Source organism: Somniosus microcephalus, chromosome 23 (genome assembly GCF_052327205.1).
Source record: "Somniosus microcephalus isolate GS21.2 chromosome 23, FLI_Smic_1.0, whole genome shotgun sequence".
NCBI lineage: Eukaryota > Metazoa > Chordata > Chondrichthyes > Squaliformes > Somniosidae > Somniosus > Somniosus microcephalus.
Genome location: NC_141009.1, coordinates 58,570,036 through 58,588,623, shown reverse-complemented (window position 1 = coordinate 58,588,623; position 18,588 = coordinate 58,570,036). Strand labels below are relative to the sequence as shown.

The 18,588-nt window shown below is 52.8% G+C and overlaps 1 protein-coding gene across 4 annotated transcripts in view; it reads left to right on the top strand.

Moving 5' to 3' along the window:
* LOC147101891 (uncharacterized) overlaps window positions 1-18,588 on the top strand; it is a 275,980-nt gene that overhangs the window by 202,849 nt on the left and 54,543 nt on the right. For 3 of the 4 annotated variants that reach the window (XM_085965910.1, XM_085965908.1, XM_085965909.1), the window contains exons 13-14: window positions 11,699-11,911; window positions 14,105-14,182. The exons of the other annotated variant lie outside the window; for it this stretch is intronic. In XM_085965910.1, the coding sequence (XP_085822036.1) occupies window positions 11,699-11,911; window positions 14,105-14,182 (291 nt within the window). The remainder of the gene's footprint in view (window positions 1-11,698; window positions 11,912-14,104; window positions 14,183-18,588) is intronic. 4 annotated transcript variants of the gene reach the window in all.

Sequence of the window (18,588 nt, the reverse complement as noted above, 5' to 3'; positions counted from 1 at the left end):
TTGTGACCATTCTCGCTCTCATCCTCACTCTCCCTCACTGATGCTCCGAGCCTCACTCTTGTGTCCATTCTCGCTCTCATCCTCACTCTCCCTCACTGATGCTCCGAGCCTCACTCTTGTGACCATTCTCGCTCTCATCCTCACTCTCCCTCACTGGTGCTCCGAGCCTCACTCTTGTGTCCATTCTCTCTCTCATCCTCACTCTCCCTCACTGGTGCTCCGAGCCTCACTCTTGTGACCATTCTCGCTCTAATCCTGACTCTCACTCACTGGTGCTCCGAGCCTCACTCTTGTGTCCATTCTCAGTCTCATCCTCACTCTACCTCACTGGTGCTCCGAGCCTCACTCTTGTGCCCATTCTCGCTCTCATCCTCACTCTCCCTCACTGGTGCTCCGAGCCTCACTCTTGTGTCCATTCTCGCTCTCATCCTCACTCTCCCTCACTGGTGCTCCGAGCCTCACTCTTGTGACCATTCTCGCTCTCATCCTCACTCTCCCTCACTGGTGCTCCGAGCCTCACTCTTGTGTCCATTCTCGCTCTCATCCTCACTCTCCCTCACTGATGCTCCTAACCTCACTCTTGTGACCATTCTCGCTCTCATCCTCACTCTCCCTCACTGGTGCTCCGAGCCTCACTCTTGTGTCCATTCTCGCTCTCATCCTCACTCTCCCTCACTGATGCTCCGAGCCTCACTCTTGTGACCATTCTCGCTCTCATCCTCACTCTCCCTCACTGGTGCTCCGAGCCTCACTCTTATGTCCATTCTTGCTCTCATCCTCACTCTCCCTCACTGGTGCTCCGAGCCTCACTCTTGTGTCCATTCTCGCTCTCATCCTCACTCTCCCTCACTGATGCTCCTAACCTCACTCTTGTGACCATTCTTGCTCTCATCCTCACTCTCCCTCACTGGTGCTCCGAGCCTCACTCTTGTGTCCATTCTCGGTCTCATCCTCACTCTCCCTCACTGATGCTCCGAGCCTCACTCTTGTGTCCATTCTCGCTCTCATCCTCACTCTCCCTCACTGGTGCTCCGAGCCTCACTCTTGTGTCCATTCTCGGTCTCATCCTCACGCTCCCTCACTGGTGCTCCGAGCCTCACTCTTGTGTCCATTCTCGCTCTCATCCTCACTCTCCCTCACTGGTGCTCCGAGCCTCACTCTTGTGTCCATTCTTGCTCTAATCCTCACTCTCCCTCACTGGTGCTCTGAGCCTCACTCTTGTGTCCATTCTCGCTCTCATCCTCACTCTCCCTCACTGATGCTCCGAGCCTCACTCTTGTGACCATTCTCGCTCTAATCCTCACTCTCCCTCACTGATGCTCCGAGCCTCACTCTTGTGACCATTCTCGCTCTCATCCTCACTCTCCCTCATTGGTGCTCCGAGCCTCACTCTTGTGTCCATTCTCGCTCTCATCCTCCCTCTCCCTCACTGGTGCTCCGAGTCTCACTCTTGTGACCATTCTCGCTCTCATCCTCACTCTCCCTCACTGATGCTCCGAGCCTCTCTCTTGTGTCCATTCTCGCTCTCATCCTCACTCTCCCTCACTGGTGCTCCGAGCCTCACTCTTGTGACCATTCTCGCTCTAATCCTGACTCTCACTCACTGGTGCTCCGAGCCTCACTCTTGTGTCCATTCTCAGTCTCATCCTCACTCTCCCTCACTGGTGCTCCGAGCCTCACTCTTGTGTCCTTTCTCGCTCTCATCCTTACTCTCCCTCACTGATGCTCCTAACCTCACTCTTGTGACCATTCTCGCTCTCATCCTCACTCTCCCTCACTGGTGCTCCGAGCCTCACTCTTGTGTCCATTCTCGCTCTCATCCTCACTCTCCCTCACTGATGCTCCGAGCCTCACTCTTGTGACCATTCTCGCTCTCATCCTCACTCTCCCTCACTGATGCTCCTAACCTCACTCTTGTGACCATTCTCGCTCTCATCCTCACTCTCCCTCACTGGTGCTCCGATACTCACTCTTATGTCCATTCTTGCTCTCATCCTCACTCTCCCTCACTGGTGCTCCGAGCCTCACTCTTGTGTCCATTCTCGCTCTCATCCTCACTCTCCCTCACTGATGCTCCTAACCTCACTCTTGTGACCATTCTTGCTCTCATCCTCACTCTCCCTCACTGATGCTCCGAGCCTCACTCTTGTGACCATTCTCGGTCTCATCCTCACTCTCCCTCACTGATGCTCCGAGCCTCACTCTTGTGACCATTCTCGCTCTCATCCTCACTCTCCCTCACTGGTGCTCCGAGCCTCACTCTTGTGTCCATTCTCGGTCTCATCCTCACTCTCCCTCACTGATGCTCCGAGCCTCACTCTTGTGTCCATTCTCGCTCTCATCCTCACTCTCCCTCACTGGTGCTCCGAGCCTCACTCTTGTGTCCCTTCTCGGTCTCATCCTCACGCTCCCTCACTGGTGCTCCGAGCCTCACTCTTGTGTCCATTCTCGCTCTCATCCTCACTCTCCCTCACTGATGCTCCGAGCCTCACTCTTGTGTCCATTCTTGCTCTAATCCTCACTCTCCCTCACTGGTGCTCCGAGCCTCACTCTTGTGTCCATTCTCGCTCTCATCCTCACTCTCCCTCACTGATGCTCCGAGCCTCACTCTTGTGACCATTCTCGCTCTAATCCTCACTCTTCCTCACTGATGCTCCGAGCCTCACTCTTGTGACCATTCTCGCTCTCATCCTCACTCTCCCTCACTGGTGCTCCGAGCCTCACTCTTGTGTCCATTCTCGCTCTCATCCTCACTCTCCCTCACTGGTGCTCCGAGCCTCATTCTTGTGTCCATTCTCGCTCTCATCCTCACTCTCCCTCACTGTTGCTCCGAGCCTCACTCTTGTGACCATTCTCGCTCTCATCCTCACTCTCCCTCACTGATGCTCCGAGCCTCACTCTTGTGTCCATTCTCGCTCTCATCCTCACTCTCCCTCACTGGTGCTCCGAGCCTCACTCTTGTGACCATTCTCGCTCTAATCCTGACTCTCACTCACTGGTGCTCCGAGCCTCACTCTTGTGTCCATTCTCAGTCTCATCCTCACTCTCCCTCACTGGTGCTCCGAGCCTCACTCTTGTGTCCATTCTCGCTCTCATCCTCACTCTCCCTCACTGATGCTGCTAACCTCACTCTTGTGACCATTCTCGCTCTCATCCTCACTCTCCCTCACTGGTGCTCCGAGCCTCACTCTTGTGTCCATTCTCGCTCTCATCCTCACTCTCCCTCACTGATGCTCCGAACCTCACTCTTGTGACCATTCTCGCTCTCATCCTCACTCTCCCTCACTGATGCTCCGAACCTCACTCTTGTGACCATTCTCGCTCTCATCCTCACTCTCCCTCACTGGTGCTCCGAGCCTCACTCTTATGTCCATTCTTGCTCTCATCCTCACTCTCCCTCACTGGTGCTCCGAGCCTCACTCTTGTGTCCATTCTCGCTCTCATCCTCACTCTCCCTCACTGATGCTCCTAACCTCACTCTTGTGACCATTCTTGCTCTCATCCTCACTCTCCCTCACTGATGCTCCGAGCCTCACTCTTGTGACCATTCTCGGTCTCATCCTCACTCTCCCTCACTGATGCTCCGAGCCTCACTCTTGTGACCATTCTCGCTCTCATCCTCACTCTCCCTCACTGGTGCTCCGAGCCTCACTCTTGTGTCCATTCTCGGTCTCATCCTCACTCTCCCTCACTGATGCTCCGAGCCTCACTCTTGTGTCCATTCTCGCTCTCATCCTCACTCTCCCTCACTGGTGCTCCGAGCCTCACTCTTGTGTCCATTCTCGCTCTCATCCTCACTCTCCCTCACTGATGCTCCTAACCTCACTCTTGTGACCATTCTTGCTCTCATCCTCACTCTCCCTCACTGGTGCTCCGAGCCTCACTCTTGTGTCCATTCTCGGTCTCATCCTCACTCTCCCTCACTGATGCTCCGAGCCTCACTCTTGTGTCCATTCTCGCTCTCACCCTCACTCTCCCTCACTGGTGCTCCGAGCCTCACTCTTGTGTCCATTCTCGGTCTCATCCTCACGCTCCCTCACTGGTGCTCCGAGCCTCACTCTTGTCTCCATTCTCGCTCTCATCCTCACTCTCCCTCACTGGTGCTCCGAGCCTCACTCTTGTGTCCATTCTTGCTCTAATCCTCACTCTCCCTCACTGGTGCTCTGAGCCTCACTCTTGTGTCCATTCTCGCTCTCATCCTCACTCTCCCTCACTGATGCTCCGAGCCTCACTCTTGTGACCATTCTCGCTCTAATCCTCACTCTCCCTCACTGATGCTCCGAGCCTCACTCTTGTGACCATTCTCGCTCTCATCCTCACTCTACCTCATTGGTGCTCCGAGCCTCACTCTTGTGTCCATTCTCGCTCTCATCCTCCCTCTCCCTCACTGGTGCTCCGAGTCTCATTCTTGTGTCCATTCTCGCTCTCATCCTCACTCTCCCTCACTGATGCTCCGAGCCTCACTCTTGTGACCATTCTCGCTCTCATCCTCACTCTCCCTCACTGATGCTCCGAGCCTCACTCTTGTGTCCATTCTCGCTCTCATCCTCACTCTCCCTCACTGGTGCTCCGAGCCTCACTCTTGTGACCATTCTCGCTCTAATCCTGACTCTCACTCACTGGTGCTCCGAGCCTCACTCTTGTGTCCATTCTCAGTCTCATCCTCACTCTCCCTCACTGGTGCTCCGAGCCTCACTCTTGTGTCCATTCTCGCTCTCATCCTCACTCTCCCTCACTGATGCTCCTAACCTCACTCTTGTGACCATTCTCGCTCTCATCCTCACTCTCCCTCACTGGTGCTCCGAGCCTCACTCTTGTGTCCATTCTCGCTCTCATCCTCACTCTCCCTCACTGATGCTCCGAGCCTCACTCTTGTGACCATTCTCGCTCTCATCCTCACTCTCCCTCACTGGTGCTCCGAGCCTCACTCTTGTGACCATTCTCGCTCTAATCCTGACTCTCACTCACTGGTGCTCCGAGCCTCACTCTTGTGTCCATTCTCAGTCTCATCCTCACTCTCCCTCACTGGTGCTCCGAGCCTCACTCTTGTGTCCATTCTCGCTCTCATCCTCACTCTCCCTCACTGATGCTGCTAACCTCACTCTTGTGACCATTCTCGCTCTCATCCTCACTCTCCCTCACTGGTGCTCCGAGCCTCACTCTTGTGTCCATTCTCGCTCTCATCCTCACTCTCCCTCACTGATGCTCCGAACCTCACTCTTGTGACCATTCTCGCTCTCATCCTCACTCTCCCTCACTGATGCTCCGAACCTCACTCTTGTGACCATTCTCGCTCTCATCCTCACTCTCCCTCACTGGTGCTCCGAGCCTCACTCTTATGTCCATTCTTGCTCTCATCCTCACTCTCCCTCACTGGTGCTCCGAGCCTCACTCTTGTGTCCATTCTCGCTCTCATCCTCACTCTCCCTCACTGATGCTCCTAACCTCACTCTTGTGACCATTCTTGCTCTCATCCTCACTCTCCCTCACTGATGCTCCGAGCCTCACTCTTGTGACCATTCTCGGTCTCATCCTCACTCTCCCTCACTGATGCTCCGAGCCTCACTCTTGTGACCATTCTCGCTCTCATCCTCACTCTCCCTCACTGGTGCTCCGAGCCTCACTCTTGTGTCCATTCTCGGTCTCATCCTCACTCTCCCTCACTGATGCTCCGAGCCTCACTCTTGTGTCCATTCTCGCTCTCATCCTCACTCTCCCTCACTGGTGCTCCGAGCCTCACTCTTGTGTCCATTCTCGCTCTCATCCTCACTCTCCCTCACTGATGCTCCTAACCTCACTCTTGTGACCATTCTTGCTCTCATCCTCACTCTCCCTCACTGGTGCTCCGAGCCTCACTCTTGTGTCCATTCTCGGTCTCATCCTCACTCTCCCTCACTGATGCTCCGAGCCTCACTCTTGTGTCCATTCTCGCTCTCACCCTCACTCTCCCTCACTGGTGCTCCGAGCCTCACTCTTGTGTCCATTCTCGGTCTCATCCTCACGCTCCCTCACTGGTGCTCCGAGCCTCACTCTTGTCTCCATTCTCGCTCTCATCCTCACTCTCCCTCACTGGTGCTCCGAGCCTCACTCTTGTGTCCATTCTTGCTCTAATCCTCACTCTCCCTCACTGGTGCTCTGAGCCTCACTCTTGTGTCCATTCTCGCTCTCATCCTCACTCTCCCTCACTGATGCTCCGAGCCTCACTCTTGTGACCATTCTCGCTCTAATCCTCACTCTCCCTCACTGATGCTCCGAGCCTCACTCTTGTGACCATTCTCGCTCTCATCCTCACTCTACCTCATTGGTGCTCCGAGCCTCACTCTTGTGTCCATTCTCGCTCTCATCCTCCCTCTCCCTCACTGGTGCTCCGAGTCTCATTCTTGTGTCCATTCTCGCTCTCATCCTCACTCTCCCTCACTGATGCTCCGAGCCTCACTCTTGTGACCATTCTCGCTCTCATCCTCACTCTCCCTCACTGATGCTCCGAGCCTCACTCTTGTGTCCATTCTCGCTCTCATCCTCACTCTCCCTCACTGGTGCTCCGAGCCTCACTCTTGTGACCATTCTCGCTCTAATCCTGACTCTCACTCACTGGTGCTCCGAGCCTCACTCTTGTGTCCATTCTCAGTCTCATCCTCACTCTCCCTCACTGGTGCTCCGAGCCTCACTCTTGTGTCCATTCTCGCTCTCATCCTCACTCTCCCTCACTGATGCTCCTAACCTCACTCTTGTGACCATTCTCGCTCTCATCCTCACTCTCCCTCACTGGTGCTCCGAGCCTCACTCTTGTGTCCATTCTCGCTCTCATCCTCACTCTCCCTCACTGATGCTCCGAGCCTCACTCTTGTGACCATTCTCGCTCTCATCCTCACTCTCCCTCACTGATGCTCCTAACCTCACTCTTGTGACCATTCTCGCTCTCATCCTCACTCTCCCTCACTGGTGCTCCGATACTCACTCTTATGTCCATTCTTGCTCTCATCCTCACTCTCCCTCACTGGTGCTCCGAGCCTCACTCTTGTGTCCATTCTCGCTCTCATCCTCACTCTCCCTCACTGATGCTCCTAACCTCACTCTTGTGTCCATTCTCGCTCTCATCCTCACTCTCCCTCACTGATGCTCCGAGCCTCACTCTTGTGTCCATTCTTGCTCTAATCCTCACTCTCCCTCACTGGTGCTCCGAGCCTCACTCTTGTGTCCATTCTCGCTCTCATCCTCACTCTCCCTCACTGATGCTCCGAGCCTCACTCTTGTGACCATTCTCGCTCTAATCCTCACTCTTCCTCACTGATGCTCCGAGCCTCACTCTTGTGACCATTCTCGCTCTCATCCTCACTCTCCCTCACTGGTGCTCCGATACTCACTCTTATGTCCATTCTTGCTCTCATCCTCACTCTCCCTCACTGGTGCTCCGAGCCTCACTCTTGTGTCCATTCTCGCTCTCATCCTCACTCTCCCTCACTGATGCTCCTAACCTCACTCTTGTGACCATTCTTGCTCTCATCCTCACTCTCCCTCACTGATGCTCCGAGCCTCACTCTTGTGACCATTCTCGGTCTCATCCTCACTCTCCCTCACTGATGCTCCGAGCCTCACTCTTGTGACCATTCTCGCTCTCATCCTCACTCTCCCTCACTGGTGCTCCGAGCCTCACTCTTGTGTCCATTCTCGGTCTCATCCTCACTCTCCCTCACTGATGCTCCGAGCCTCACTCTTGTGTCCATTCTCGCTCTCATCCTCACTCTCCCTCACTGGTGCTCCGAGCCTCACTCTTGTGTCCATTCTCGGTCTCATCCTCACGCTCCCTCACTGGTGCTCCGAGCCTCACTCTTGTGTCCATTCTCGCTCTCATCCTCACTCTCCCTCACTGATGCTCCGAGCCTCACTCTTGTGTCCATTCTTGCTCTAATCCTCACTCTCCCTCACTGGTGCTCCGAGCCTCACTCTTGTGTCCATTCTCGCTCTCATCCTCACTCTCCCTCACTGATGCTCCGAGCCTCACTCTTGTGACCATTCTCGCTCTAATCCTCACTCTCCCTCACTGATGCTCCGAGCCTCACTCTTGTGACCATTCTCGCTCTCATCCTCACTCTCCCTCACTGGTGCTCCGAGCCTCACTCTTGTGTCCATTCTCGCTCTCATCCTCACTCTCCCTCACTGGTGCTCCGAGCCTCATTCTTGTGTCCATTCTCGCTCTCATCCTCACTCTCCCTCACTGATGCTCCGAGCCTCACTCTTGTGACCATTCTCGCTCTCATCCTCACTCTCCCTCACTGATGCTCCGAGCCTCACTCTTGTGTCCATTCTCGCTCTCATCCTCACTCTCCCTCACTGGTGCTCCGAGCCTCACTCTTGTGACCATTCTCGCTCTAATCCTGACTCTCACTCACTGGTGCTCCGAGCCTCACTCTTGTGTCCATTCTCAGTCTCATCCTCACTCTCCCTCACTGGTGCTCCGAGCCTCACTCTTGTGTCCATTCTCGCTCTCATCCTCACTCTCCCTCACTGATGCTCCTAACCTCACTCTTGTGACCATTCTCGCTCTCATCCTCACTCTCCCTCACTGGTGCTCCGAGCCTCACTCTTGTGTCCATTCTCGCTCTCATCCTCACTCTCCCTCACTGATGCTCCGAACCTCACTCTTGTGACCATTCTCGCTCTCATCCTCACTCTCCCTCACTGATGCTCCGAACCTCACTCTTGTGACCATTCCCACTCTCATCCTCACTCTCCCTCACTGGTGCTCCGAGCCTCACTCATGTCCATTCTTGCTCTCATCCTCACTCTCCCTCACTGGTGCTCCGAGCCTCACTCTTGTGTCCATTCTCGCTCTCATACTCACTCTCCCTCACTGATGCTCCTAACCTCACTCTTGTGACCATTCTTGCTCTCATCCTCACTCTCCCTCACTGATGCTCCGAGCCTCACTCTTGTGACCATTCTCGGTCTCATCCTCACTCTCCCTCACTGATGCTCCGAGCCTCACTCTTGTGACCATTCTCGCTCTCATCCTCACTCTCCCTCACTGGTGCTCCGAGCCTCACTCTTGTGTCCATTCTCGGTCTCATCCTCACTCTCCCTCACTGATGCTCCGAGCCTCACTCTTGTGTCCATTCTCGCTCTCATCCTCACTCTCCCTCACTGGTGCTCCGAGCCTCAGTCTTGTGTCCATTCTCGGTCTCATCCTCACGCTCCCTCACTGGTGCTCCGAGCCTCACTCTTGTGTCCATTCTCGCTCTCATCCTCACTCTCCCTCACTGATGCTCCGAGCCTCACTCTTGTGTCCATTCTTGCTCTAATCCTCACTCTCCCTCACTGGGGCTCCGAGCCTCACTCTTGTGTCCATTCTCGCTCTCATCCTCACTCTCCCTCACTGATGCTCCGAGCCTCACTCTTGTGACCATTCTCGCTCTAATCCTCACTCTCCCTCACTGATGCTCCTAACCTCACTCTTGTGACCATTCTCACTCTCATCCTCACTCTCCCTCACTGGTGCTCCGAGCCTCACTCTTGTGTCCATTCTCGGTCTCATCCTCACTCTCCCTCACTGGTGCTCCGAGCCTCACTCTTGTGTCCATTCTCGCTCTCATCCTCACTCTCCCTCACTAATGCTCCGAGCCTCACTTTTGTGACCATTCTTGCTCTCATCCTCACTCTCCCTCACTGATGCTCCGAGCCTCACTCTTGTGACCATTCTCGCTCTCATCCTCACCCTCACTGATGCTCCTAACCTCACTGTTGTGACCATTCTCGCTCTCATCCTCACTCTCCCTCACTGATGCTCCGAGCCTCACTCTTGTGTCCATTCTCGCTCTCATCCTCACTCTCCCTCACTGGTGCTCCGAGCCTCACTCTTGTGACCATTCTCGCTCTCATCCTCACTCTCCCTCACTGATGCTCCGAGCCTCACTCTTGTGACCATTCTCGCTCTCATCCTCACTCTCCCTCACTGGTGCTCCGAGCCTCACTCTTGTGTCCATTCTCGCTCTAATCCTCACTCTCCCTCACTGATGCTCCTAACCTCACTCTTGTGACCATTCTCGCTCTCATCCTCACTCTCCCTCACTGGTGCTCCGATCCTCATTCTTGTGTCCATTCTCGCTCTCATCCTCACTCTCCCTCACTGATGCTCCGAGCCTCACTCTTGTGTCCATTCTCGCTCTCATCCTCACGCTCCCTCACTGATGCTCCAAGCCTCACTCTTGTGACCATTCTCGCTCTCATCCTCACTCTCCCTCACTGATGCTCCGAGCCTCACTCTTGTGTCCATTCTCGCTCTCATCCTCACTCTCCCTCACTGGTGCTCCGAGCCTCACTCTTGTGTCCATTCTCGCTCTCATCCTCACTCTCCCTCACTGGTGCTCCGAGCCTCACTCTTGTGTCCATTCTCGCTCTCATCCTCACTCTCCCTCACTGATGCTCCGAGCCTCACTCTTGTGACCATTCTCGCTCTCATCCTCACTCTCCCTCACTGGTGCTCCGAGCCTCACTCTTGTGTCCATTCTCGCTCTCATCCTCACTCTCCATCACTGATGCTCCTAACCTCACTCTTGTGTCCATTCTCGCTCTAATCCTGACTCTCACTCACTGGTGCTCCGAGCCTCACTCTTGTGTCCATTCTCAGTCTCATCCTCACTCTCCCTCACTGGTGCTCCGAGCCTCACTCTTGTGTCCATTCTCGGTCTCATCCTCACTCTCCCTCACTGATGCTCCGAGCCTCACTCTTGTGTCCATCCTTGCTCACTGTTTCACTTGCACCAATCCGCAGTCTAGCTCCCATCCGCACTCTCCCACATTCTTGTGTAAATCCTTACTTTCATCCTCACTCTCATTTTCACTCTCTCAATCTTGCACCCATCATCACACTCCCTCACTCTCATTCTCAACTTTGCTTTCATTCATTCTCACTCTCATCCACACTCACCCTCAGTCTCATACTCACTGTCCCTTACTTTCACTCCCAACCTCAGTCTTACACTCACTCACTCACTCTCCTTAACTCACTCCCAACCTTGCTGTTCCTCACCCTCATTCTCATGCTCGTTCTCCCTCACTCCTGCTTTCATCCTTCACTCTCTCTGTGAAGGTTCTGTGTAGGTTTTACTGGGTGTATGGGTTCTGCTGACTATGCAGGTGGGTGTGGTGGGGTTATGGAATGGGGTGTGTGATGAGATGGGGTAGTTGATGAGGAGGAGTGTGTTGGAATGAGGTGGTGGATCAGGAGGAGTGTGATGGGATGAGGTGGTGGATCAGGAGGAGTGTGATGGGATGAGGTGGTGGATCAGGAGGAGTGTGATGGGATGAGGTGGTGCATCAGGAGGAGTGTGATGGGATGAGCTGGTGGATGAGGAGGAGTGTGATGGGATGAGGTGGTGGATGAGGAGGAGTGTGATGGGACGAGGTGGTGGATGAGGAGGAGTGTGATGGGATGAGGTGGTGGATGAGGAGGAGTGTGATGGGATGAGCTGGTGGATCAGGAGGAGTGTGATGGGATGAGGTGGTGGATGAGGAGGAGTGTGATGGGATGAGGTGGTGGATCAGAAGGAGTGTGATGGGATGAGGTGGTGGATAGGATGGTTAATGGAATGGGATGGTTGATGCAGTAGGCACTGTGATGGAATAGGGGTGGGTAATAGGGTGAATGTTCAGCTCCTACCCATTGCTGTAGTACTGATGACAGTCTGGATTTCATTTACAGATCTGACTAAGTTTGAGAAAGAGGCGTTGGATGCTCACAATGAGTTCAGGGCACGTCACAACACTGCACCTCTCTCGTTCAGTAAGGAGTTGAGCAAGGATTGCAAGGTGTGGGCAAATGTCCTTACGCAGGATGGTATCGTTGCGCAAAGTCCCACCAACTTTGGGGAGAATATCTGGTACAAACCGAGCCTCACTGAGGGAGACGTCTTAGGTTTGTGTCACCTCCATTGTTTTGTACTTTTCACCCTTTGTACAATGATTGAACGCATTAAAAAAAAAGCAGAAGTTAATACTAAACACATAAATTAAACGTCAGGAGTCCAGGAAAATAGCCAAATAAAGTCAGCCCCAATGACATCGTTGTAAGGGACTTCTTTTCATAAGAGTATTGGATCACATGTTCCATGGAGTATTGGATCACATGTTCCGTGGAGTATTGGATCACATGTTCCGTGGAGTATTGCATCACATGTTCTGTGGAGTATTGGATCACATGTTCCGTGGAGTATTGGATCACATGTTCTATGGAGTATTGGATCACGTGTTCTGTGGAGTATTGCATCATATGTTCCACGGAGCATTGGATCACATGTTCCGTGGAGTATTGGATCACATGTTCTGTGGAGTATTGCATCACATGTTCTGTGGAGTATTCGATCACATGTTCCGTGGAGTATTGGATCACATGTTCTGTGGAGTATTGGCTCACATGTTCCGTGGAGTATTGGATCACATGTTCCATGGAGTAATGGATCACATGTTCTGTGGAGTATTGCATCACATGTTCTGTGGAGTATTGGATCACATGTTCCGTGGAGTATTGCATCACATGTTCTGTGGAGTATTGGATCACATGTTCCGTGGAGTATTGGATCACATGTTCCGTGGAGTATTGGATCACATGTTCCATGGAGTATTGAATCACATGTTCCATGGAGTATTGGATCACATGTTCCACAGAGTATTGGATCACATGTTCTGTGGAGTATTGGATCACATGTTCCATGGAGTGTTGGATCACATGTTCTGTGGCGTATTGGATCACATGTTCTGTGGCGTATTGGATCACATGTTCCATGGAGTATTGGATCACATGTTCCACAGAGTATTGGATCACATGTTCCGTGGAGTATTGGACCACAGGTTTTGTGGAGTATTGGATCACATGCTCCGTGGAGTATTGGATCACATGTTCCGTGGAGTATTGGATCACATGTTCTGTGGCGTATTGGATCACATGTTCCGTGGAGTATTGGATCACATGTTCCATGGAGTATTGGATCACATGTTCCGTGGAGTATTGCATCACATGTTCTGTGGAGTATTGGATCACATGTTCCGTGGAGTATTGGATCACATGTTCTATGGAGTATTGGATCACATGTTCTGTGGAGTTTTGCATCATATGTTCCGCGGAGCATTGGATCACATGTTCCGTGGAGTATTGGATCACATGTTCTGTGGAGTATTGCATCACATGTTCTGTGGAGTATTCGATCACATGTTCCGTGGAGTATTGGATCACATGTTCTGTGGAGTATTGGATCACATGTTCCGTGGAGTGTTGGATCACATGTTCCATGGAGTAATGGATCACATGTTCTGTGGAGTATTGCATCACATGTTCTGTGGAGTATTGGATCACATGTTCCATGGAGTATTGCATCACATGTTCTGTGGAGTATTGGATCACATGTTCTGTGGAGTATTGGATCACATGTTCCATGGCGTATTGGATCACATGTTCCATGGAGTATTGGATCACATGTTCCACAGAGTATTGGATCACATGTTCTGTGGAGTATTGGATCACATGTTCCATGGAGTGTTGGATCACATGTTCTGTGGCGTATTGGATCACATGTTCTGTGGCGTATTGGATCACATGTTCCATGGAGTATTGGATCACATGTTCCACAGAGTATTGGATCACATGTTCCGTGGAGTATTGGACCACAGGTTTTGTGGAGTATTGGATCACATGCTCTGTGGAGTATTGGATCACATGCTCCGTGGAGTATTGGATCACATGTTCCGTGGAGTATTGGATCACATGTTCTGTGGAGTATTGGATCACATGTTCCGTGGAGTATTGGATCACATGTTCCATGGAGTATTGGATCACATGTTCCATGGAGTATTGGATCACATGCTGCCCATAAAATATTGAGGCTTAGTCATGCTCCAGGCTCATTGCCACACAGATATTTATCTCGCTGGCTTTTTGAAGTACTTAACACCATATTTTCTGCTTTTGCACAAAGTTGGTCCTGCCTGTATCTACAAAGTGCTATTTAAAAATCCCCTTAAAACTAGATTCATTTGTCAGCTTGTTTATTCTGTGCTTGTGTCTCTAGGCCTACATCCCTTTCCAAATTAATAATCATGCTTTGATTCATTTTAGGCAAGGAACCTGTGACAACCTGGTATAATGAAAGGAAGTTCTACGACTATGAAAAGCCTGGTCACTCGGATATGACCGGTAAAAAATATTTACCATTCCTAACATTACCAAATGAAACCAAGAGCAAGACCCTCACTGCTGAAAGGCTGACTTAATGACCGGGATTTTCCTGTTGCCGAGCATTCGGGTTTGGGGGCGGGTCGGCAGTAAAAATCCCCGAAATTGCCAGCGTGTCGGGAACCTGCTGCCATCCCGCCACCTCGCGAATTTAACTCGGGCGCCTTTGAAGGCGCGCCACGGACCCGATTGGCAGAGGCGTAATGAACTACTTGTTGGGAGACCCTTAAGAGGGTTTCTAACAGCAGCTTCTGACTTTAACTGCAGGAGCACAGGATTCATGCAGATCGGGAAGGGGAGCTGGAGGCTCAGTGGCCATTGTGCGAGTCCATTAATTGAGAGCTGGGAAAAGCACCATAAATCCCCTCACACTACACCTCATTACTTACCTTAGGCTCTTGCTGATTCCATTTTGTCCACAGATTTAGCTGTCAGCAGTTTCTAGGTCATTTCTGCAACCTCAGAAGTCACTCTCACCACATTGCTACTCACTATCACAACAATTGAGGGATTGGCCCTCTGATCTCCACTTTACCTGCCATCCAGTACATCAGCATGGGTGCCGCTTATACTGTGTCACCTTGGTCCTCAGAATCGGACAAGATGAGCCCCAACACCAACAACACCAGCCACACCAGCAGTAGCATTCACAACACCAGCCTTCTCCTCAACAACCTGATGCTCCACATGAGAGAGGGGGTCAGCACAGGGCTGCAGCACACTGGAAGCGATACCCCCAACACAGGGTATACAGGCAGAGGATGAGCTTCCTCAACATGACTGAGCAGCAGTGCTTCAGGAGGCTCAGGCTATCGCGCCAGGTCGTCGCAGACATTTGTAGCTTGCTGGAACGAGACCTGCTGCCCAGAGGTCCTGGTGGACACTCAACAGTGGCTGTCAAAGTCACCACTGCCCTCAACTTATTCACCTCAGGCTCCTTCCAGAGATCTGCAGCAGACATTTGCAACATCTCAGTCGGCCACCCACAGATGCATCACCCAGATGACCAATGCCGTGTTTCACAAGTCAGCCAATTATATCAACTTTGTCACTGTTGAGGCCAGTGTTACTGATTGGGCGCTTGGCTTTGTGGCTCTGGCTGACTTCCCACAGGTGCAGGGCATCATTGACTGCACACATTTGGCCATGAAGGCACCATCATCACCCAGGAGTGTTTGTCAACCGCAAAGGCTTCCACTCCCTCAATGTGCAGCTTGTCTACGACCATAAAAAGATGATCATGCATGTGTGCGCCAGATTCCCTGGCAGCTGCCATGACTCTTTCATGCTGCGCCAATCCAGCCTCCCTCAGCTCTTCACACCTCCAAACAGACATATCAGCTGGCTGCTTGGAGACAAGGGCTATCCACTGAAGACGTGGCTCCTAACACCCTTGAGGATGCCAAGTACTGAGGCCGAGGAGCATTATAATGAGAGCCACATGTTCACCAGATGTGTCATAGAGCAAGCAATAGGCATGCTGAAGATGTGCTTCAGATGCCTCGACAGATCTAGAGGAGTCCTTCAGTACACACCAGCCAGGGTCTGCAGAATCATCGTCGTTTGCTGCGCGCTACACTACATAGCGCAGCAGCAAGGACTGGAACTGCAGGAGGAGCAAGGCGCAGAGCGCACAGCCTCTTCAGAGGAGGAGGAGGAGCAGGAGGAGGAACCCGAGGTGGAGATGGCACCAGCAGCGGCGCACATGGCTGCCCGGTAGGTCCTCGTCATGGCTAAATTTATTTAACTTGCTCCAATGCAGCCACCTGGCTGCCACATGCTGTACTAAGTCCCCCCCCCCCCCACCTCCCTGCAACATCATAAAGCATCCCTACAATGACCAAGCCATTCCTCCAATGCTCGAGGTTAAGTAATGTCTCACCATTCACTCCAAGTGACAAAGCCACTTCCCAGCTAGCAGGCAAAATTGGTGCAAAGAAATACATTTATGTGTGTCATCAAAATGACTGAAACATAACACTAACAGTTTTTCATACACCCGTGTGCATCTACTTTTGTGTCACTTTTCTTTTCCGAGTGCTTCTATGAGGTGCAGCCCCTGTGGCTTCAGCAGAGGTAGAGGCAGGCTGCTCACTTCCCTGCTGCAACTGTTAAGACACTTTTGGCAGATGTCCGCTGGGTTTTGGAGCATGTGAAGGCCCTGCCAAAGTCTGCTCCTCCTGCAACTGTGCGGGGGCAGACTCGGTCATCGGGATCCGAGGAAGTATGTGGGGCTCTGACTGAGGGAGAGGCAATGGGGGAGAAGTGGGAGCGCTTTGAGAAGAGCCCCCACCCACTTCCATGTCCCCTCTCAGCATCATCTCTCTCATGGGCTACCTGCACTTCCCTGCTAGCAAGGAGATGCACAGCAGTGGGGAGATGAAGGCCCAAGTCTACGTTTATATCCCTCCTTGAGAGGAGGTCTATGAGCACCTGCCATCTGTTGTCCACAGCTAGCATGTGCTCATGTGTCACATTTGCTGCTCCCTGCAGGTGGCCATCCTTTCCATGGAAGAGCACATCATCGCCATCGCCTGCGACATGCTGCTGCTCATGTTGGAGATGGACTCCTCCATTCTCTGAACATTTGCAGACATTGCAGCTGCAAAAGAAGCCAGAGCCTCCTGCAATTGTTGCTGCCCCTCCAAGATCGCCCTCTTTCTCGTTGGCCCCCGAGGCTCACTGTCCGCATGCAGTTCAGCAGAGCTTGGAGCGTCCTGTGCCCTCAGGCGAGGAGTCTCCACTGCTGTCCCTGTCAACACCATCTGCTCTTACTCACTTGTGAAGTGTGAGACACCAGGTGACAACACTGCTTACTCTACGGCGCACAGGACCCACCGAGGTGTGCGTATCTGGGCTGGTGCTGGGTGCACTTGGGTCTGCTGACGCTGCACCCTCAGAGGCTGGAGGTTCCTCTGAGGAGTCATCTTCCTCCTGCGGCTGGACAGTGGGGGCTGGGGGTGGGGGGCAGTTGATGGACCTGTGGGAGAGCGAAGAGATGAATTAGAAGTGTTATATTAGAATGGGTAACATTGCCATTTTGCATGTGTTAACATTTCACTGGCTGCTGACATCAGTCACCATATGAGTGACTGCTGTATGCCATGCGGCTGTATGAGATGTGATTCTGTCACCAAGTTGCTGGGATGTCACACACTCTCCATCTCCCACCGGCAGCAGCTCTGCAACTCCCGACATCTCCAGGGCCCCTCCTCTGCTGGAGTCAATTGCGTCAATACTGGAGGGCCACCTCCGGTTCTCTGCCTATCCCGTGCGTTCTGGGCTCTTTTCTCCTGCAAGGAGGGAAAGAAGAGAAGTTTGAATGAAAGTGATGGAATGAGTATAAGGAATGGATGGGCTACATGTGTGGAGGGTGACTGAGGGAGTGGGGTGCCATTGCCAAATGGCCTCCTTCCGTGGTGTTACTTGCTATGATTGTATTAGGATGAGGGCGAGTGTGAGGGGTGGTTAGTCAGATGGGGATGCGAGTATGTACATAGAGAGGGATGGGTGAACGCGCAAGGTATGTTGGTGTGAGGAATGATGTGCAGGAGTAGGCTTGGGAAGCCAGAGTGATGGGGATGTGGTGACACGGACATCAGGATGAAAGCGAGTGTGGCATTGCACTCACCTTTCCTGACCTCATCAGATCATTGAATGGTTTCCTGCACTGGATCCAGGTCCTCCTCATGACCTCCCTGCTGCTGACCTCCTCTGCTATATCCAACCAGATCCTTTTGGTGTCTTTGGGAGGTTTCCTGCGCCTATCAGCAGGGAACAGGACCTGCCTGTGAGCTCTCACTGCCTCCACCAGAGTATGTAGGGATGCGTCACTGGGTGCAGCCTTTGTGTATCAATCATTTAATGTTTGGGACAGTACTCAGATGTTTGCAATTGACCTTCCGCCCTCCTTTACCAACCTTCAAGTGAGTTGAGTGCAAGGCTGCTTTAAATATCGGCGCTGGAAACGAGTCATCAATGACATCATCAGGCCCGCTCCATTTAATTGGGCCGGGAAACGCGCAACACTGCTTTAAGTGGGGCCATTACACTAAAGTCGCACTGAACAATGCGCTGAGCAAAACATAGTGTTGCCGACCCGCTGCGTGGCCCGCCGCACCCGACCCGACTCCAAGGTAAACATTCCGGCCAATGAGTGCCATCGGCACAATGAGCAGTGTGGGTAATCCTCCCCCGTCCGGCCCGTGCTCCAGTTAGTGGGAGCTTTGTATCAGTGTGGGGCGGGTGGGGGAGGAGGGCGGGTGGGGGAGGAGGGCGGGTGGGGGAGGAGGAGGAGGGCGGGTGGGGGAGGAGGGCGGGTGGGGGAGGAGGAGGAGGGCGGGTGGGGGAGGAGGAGGAGGGCGGGT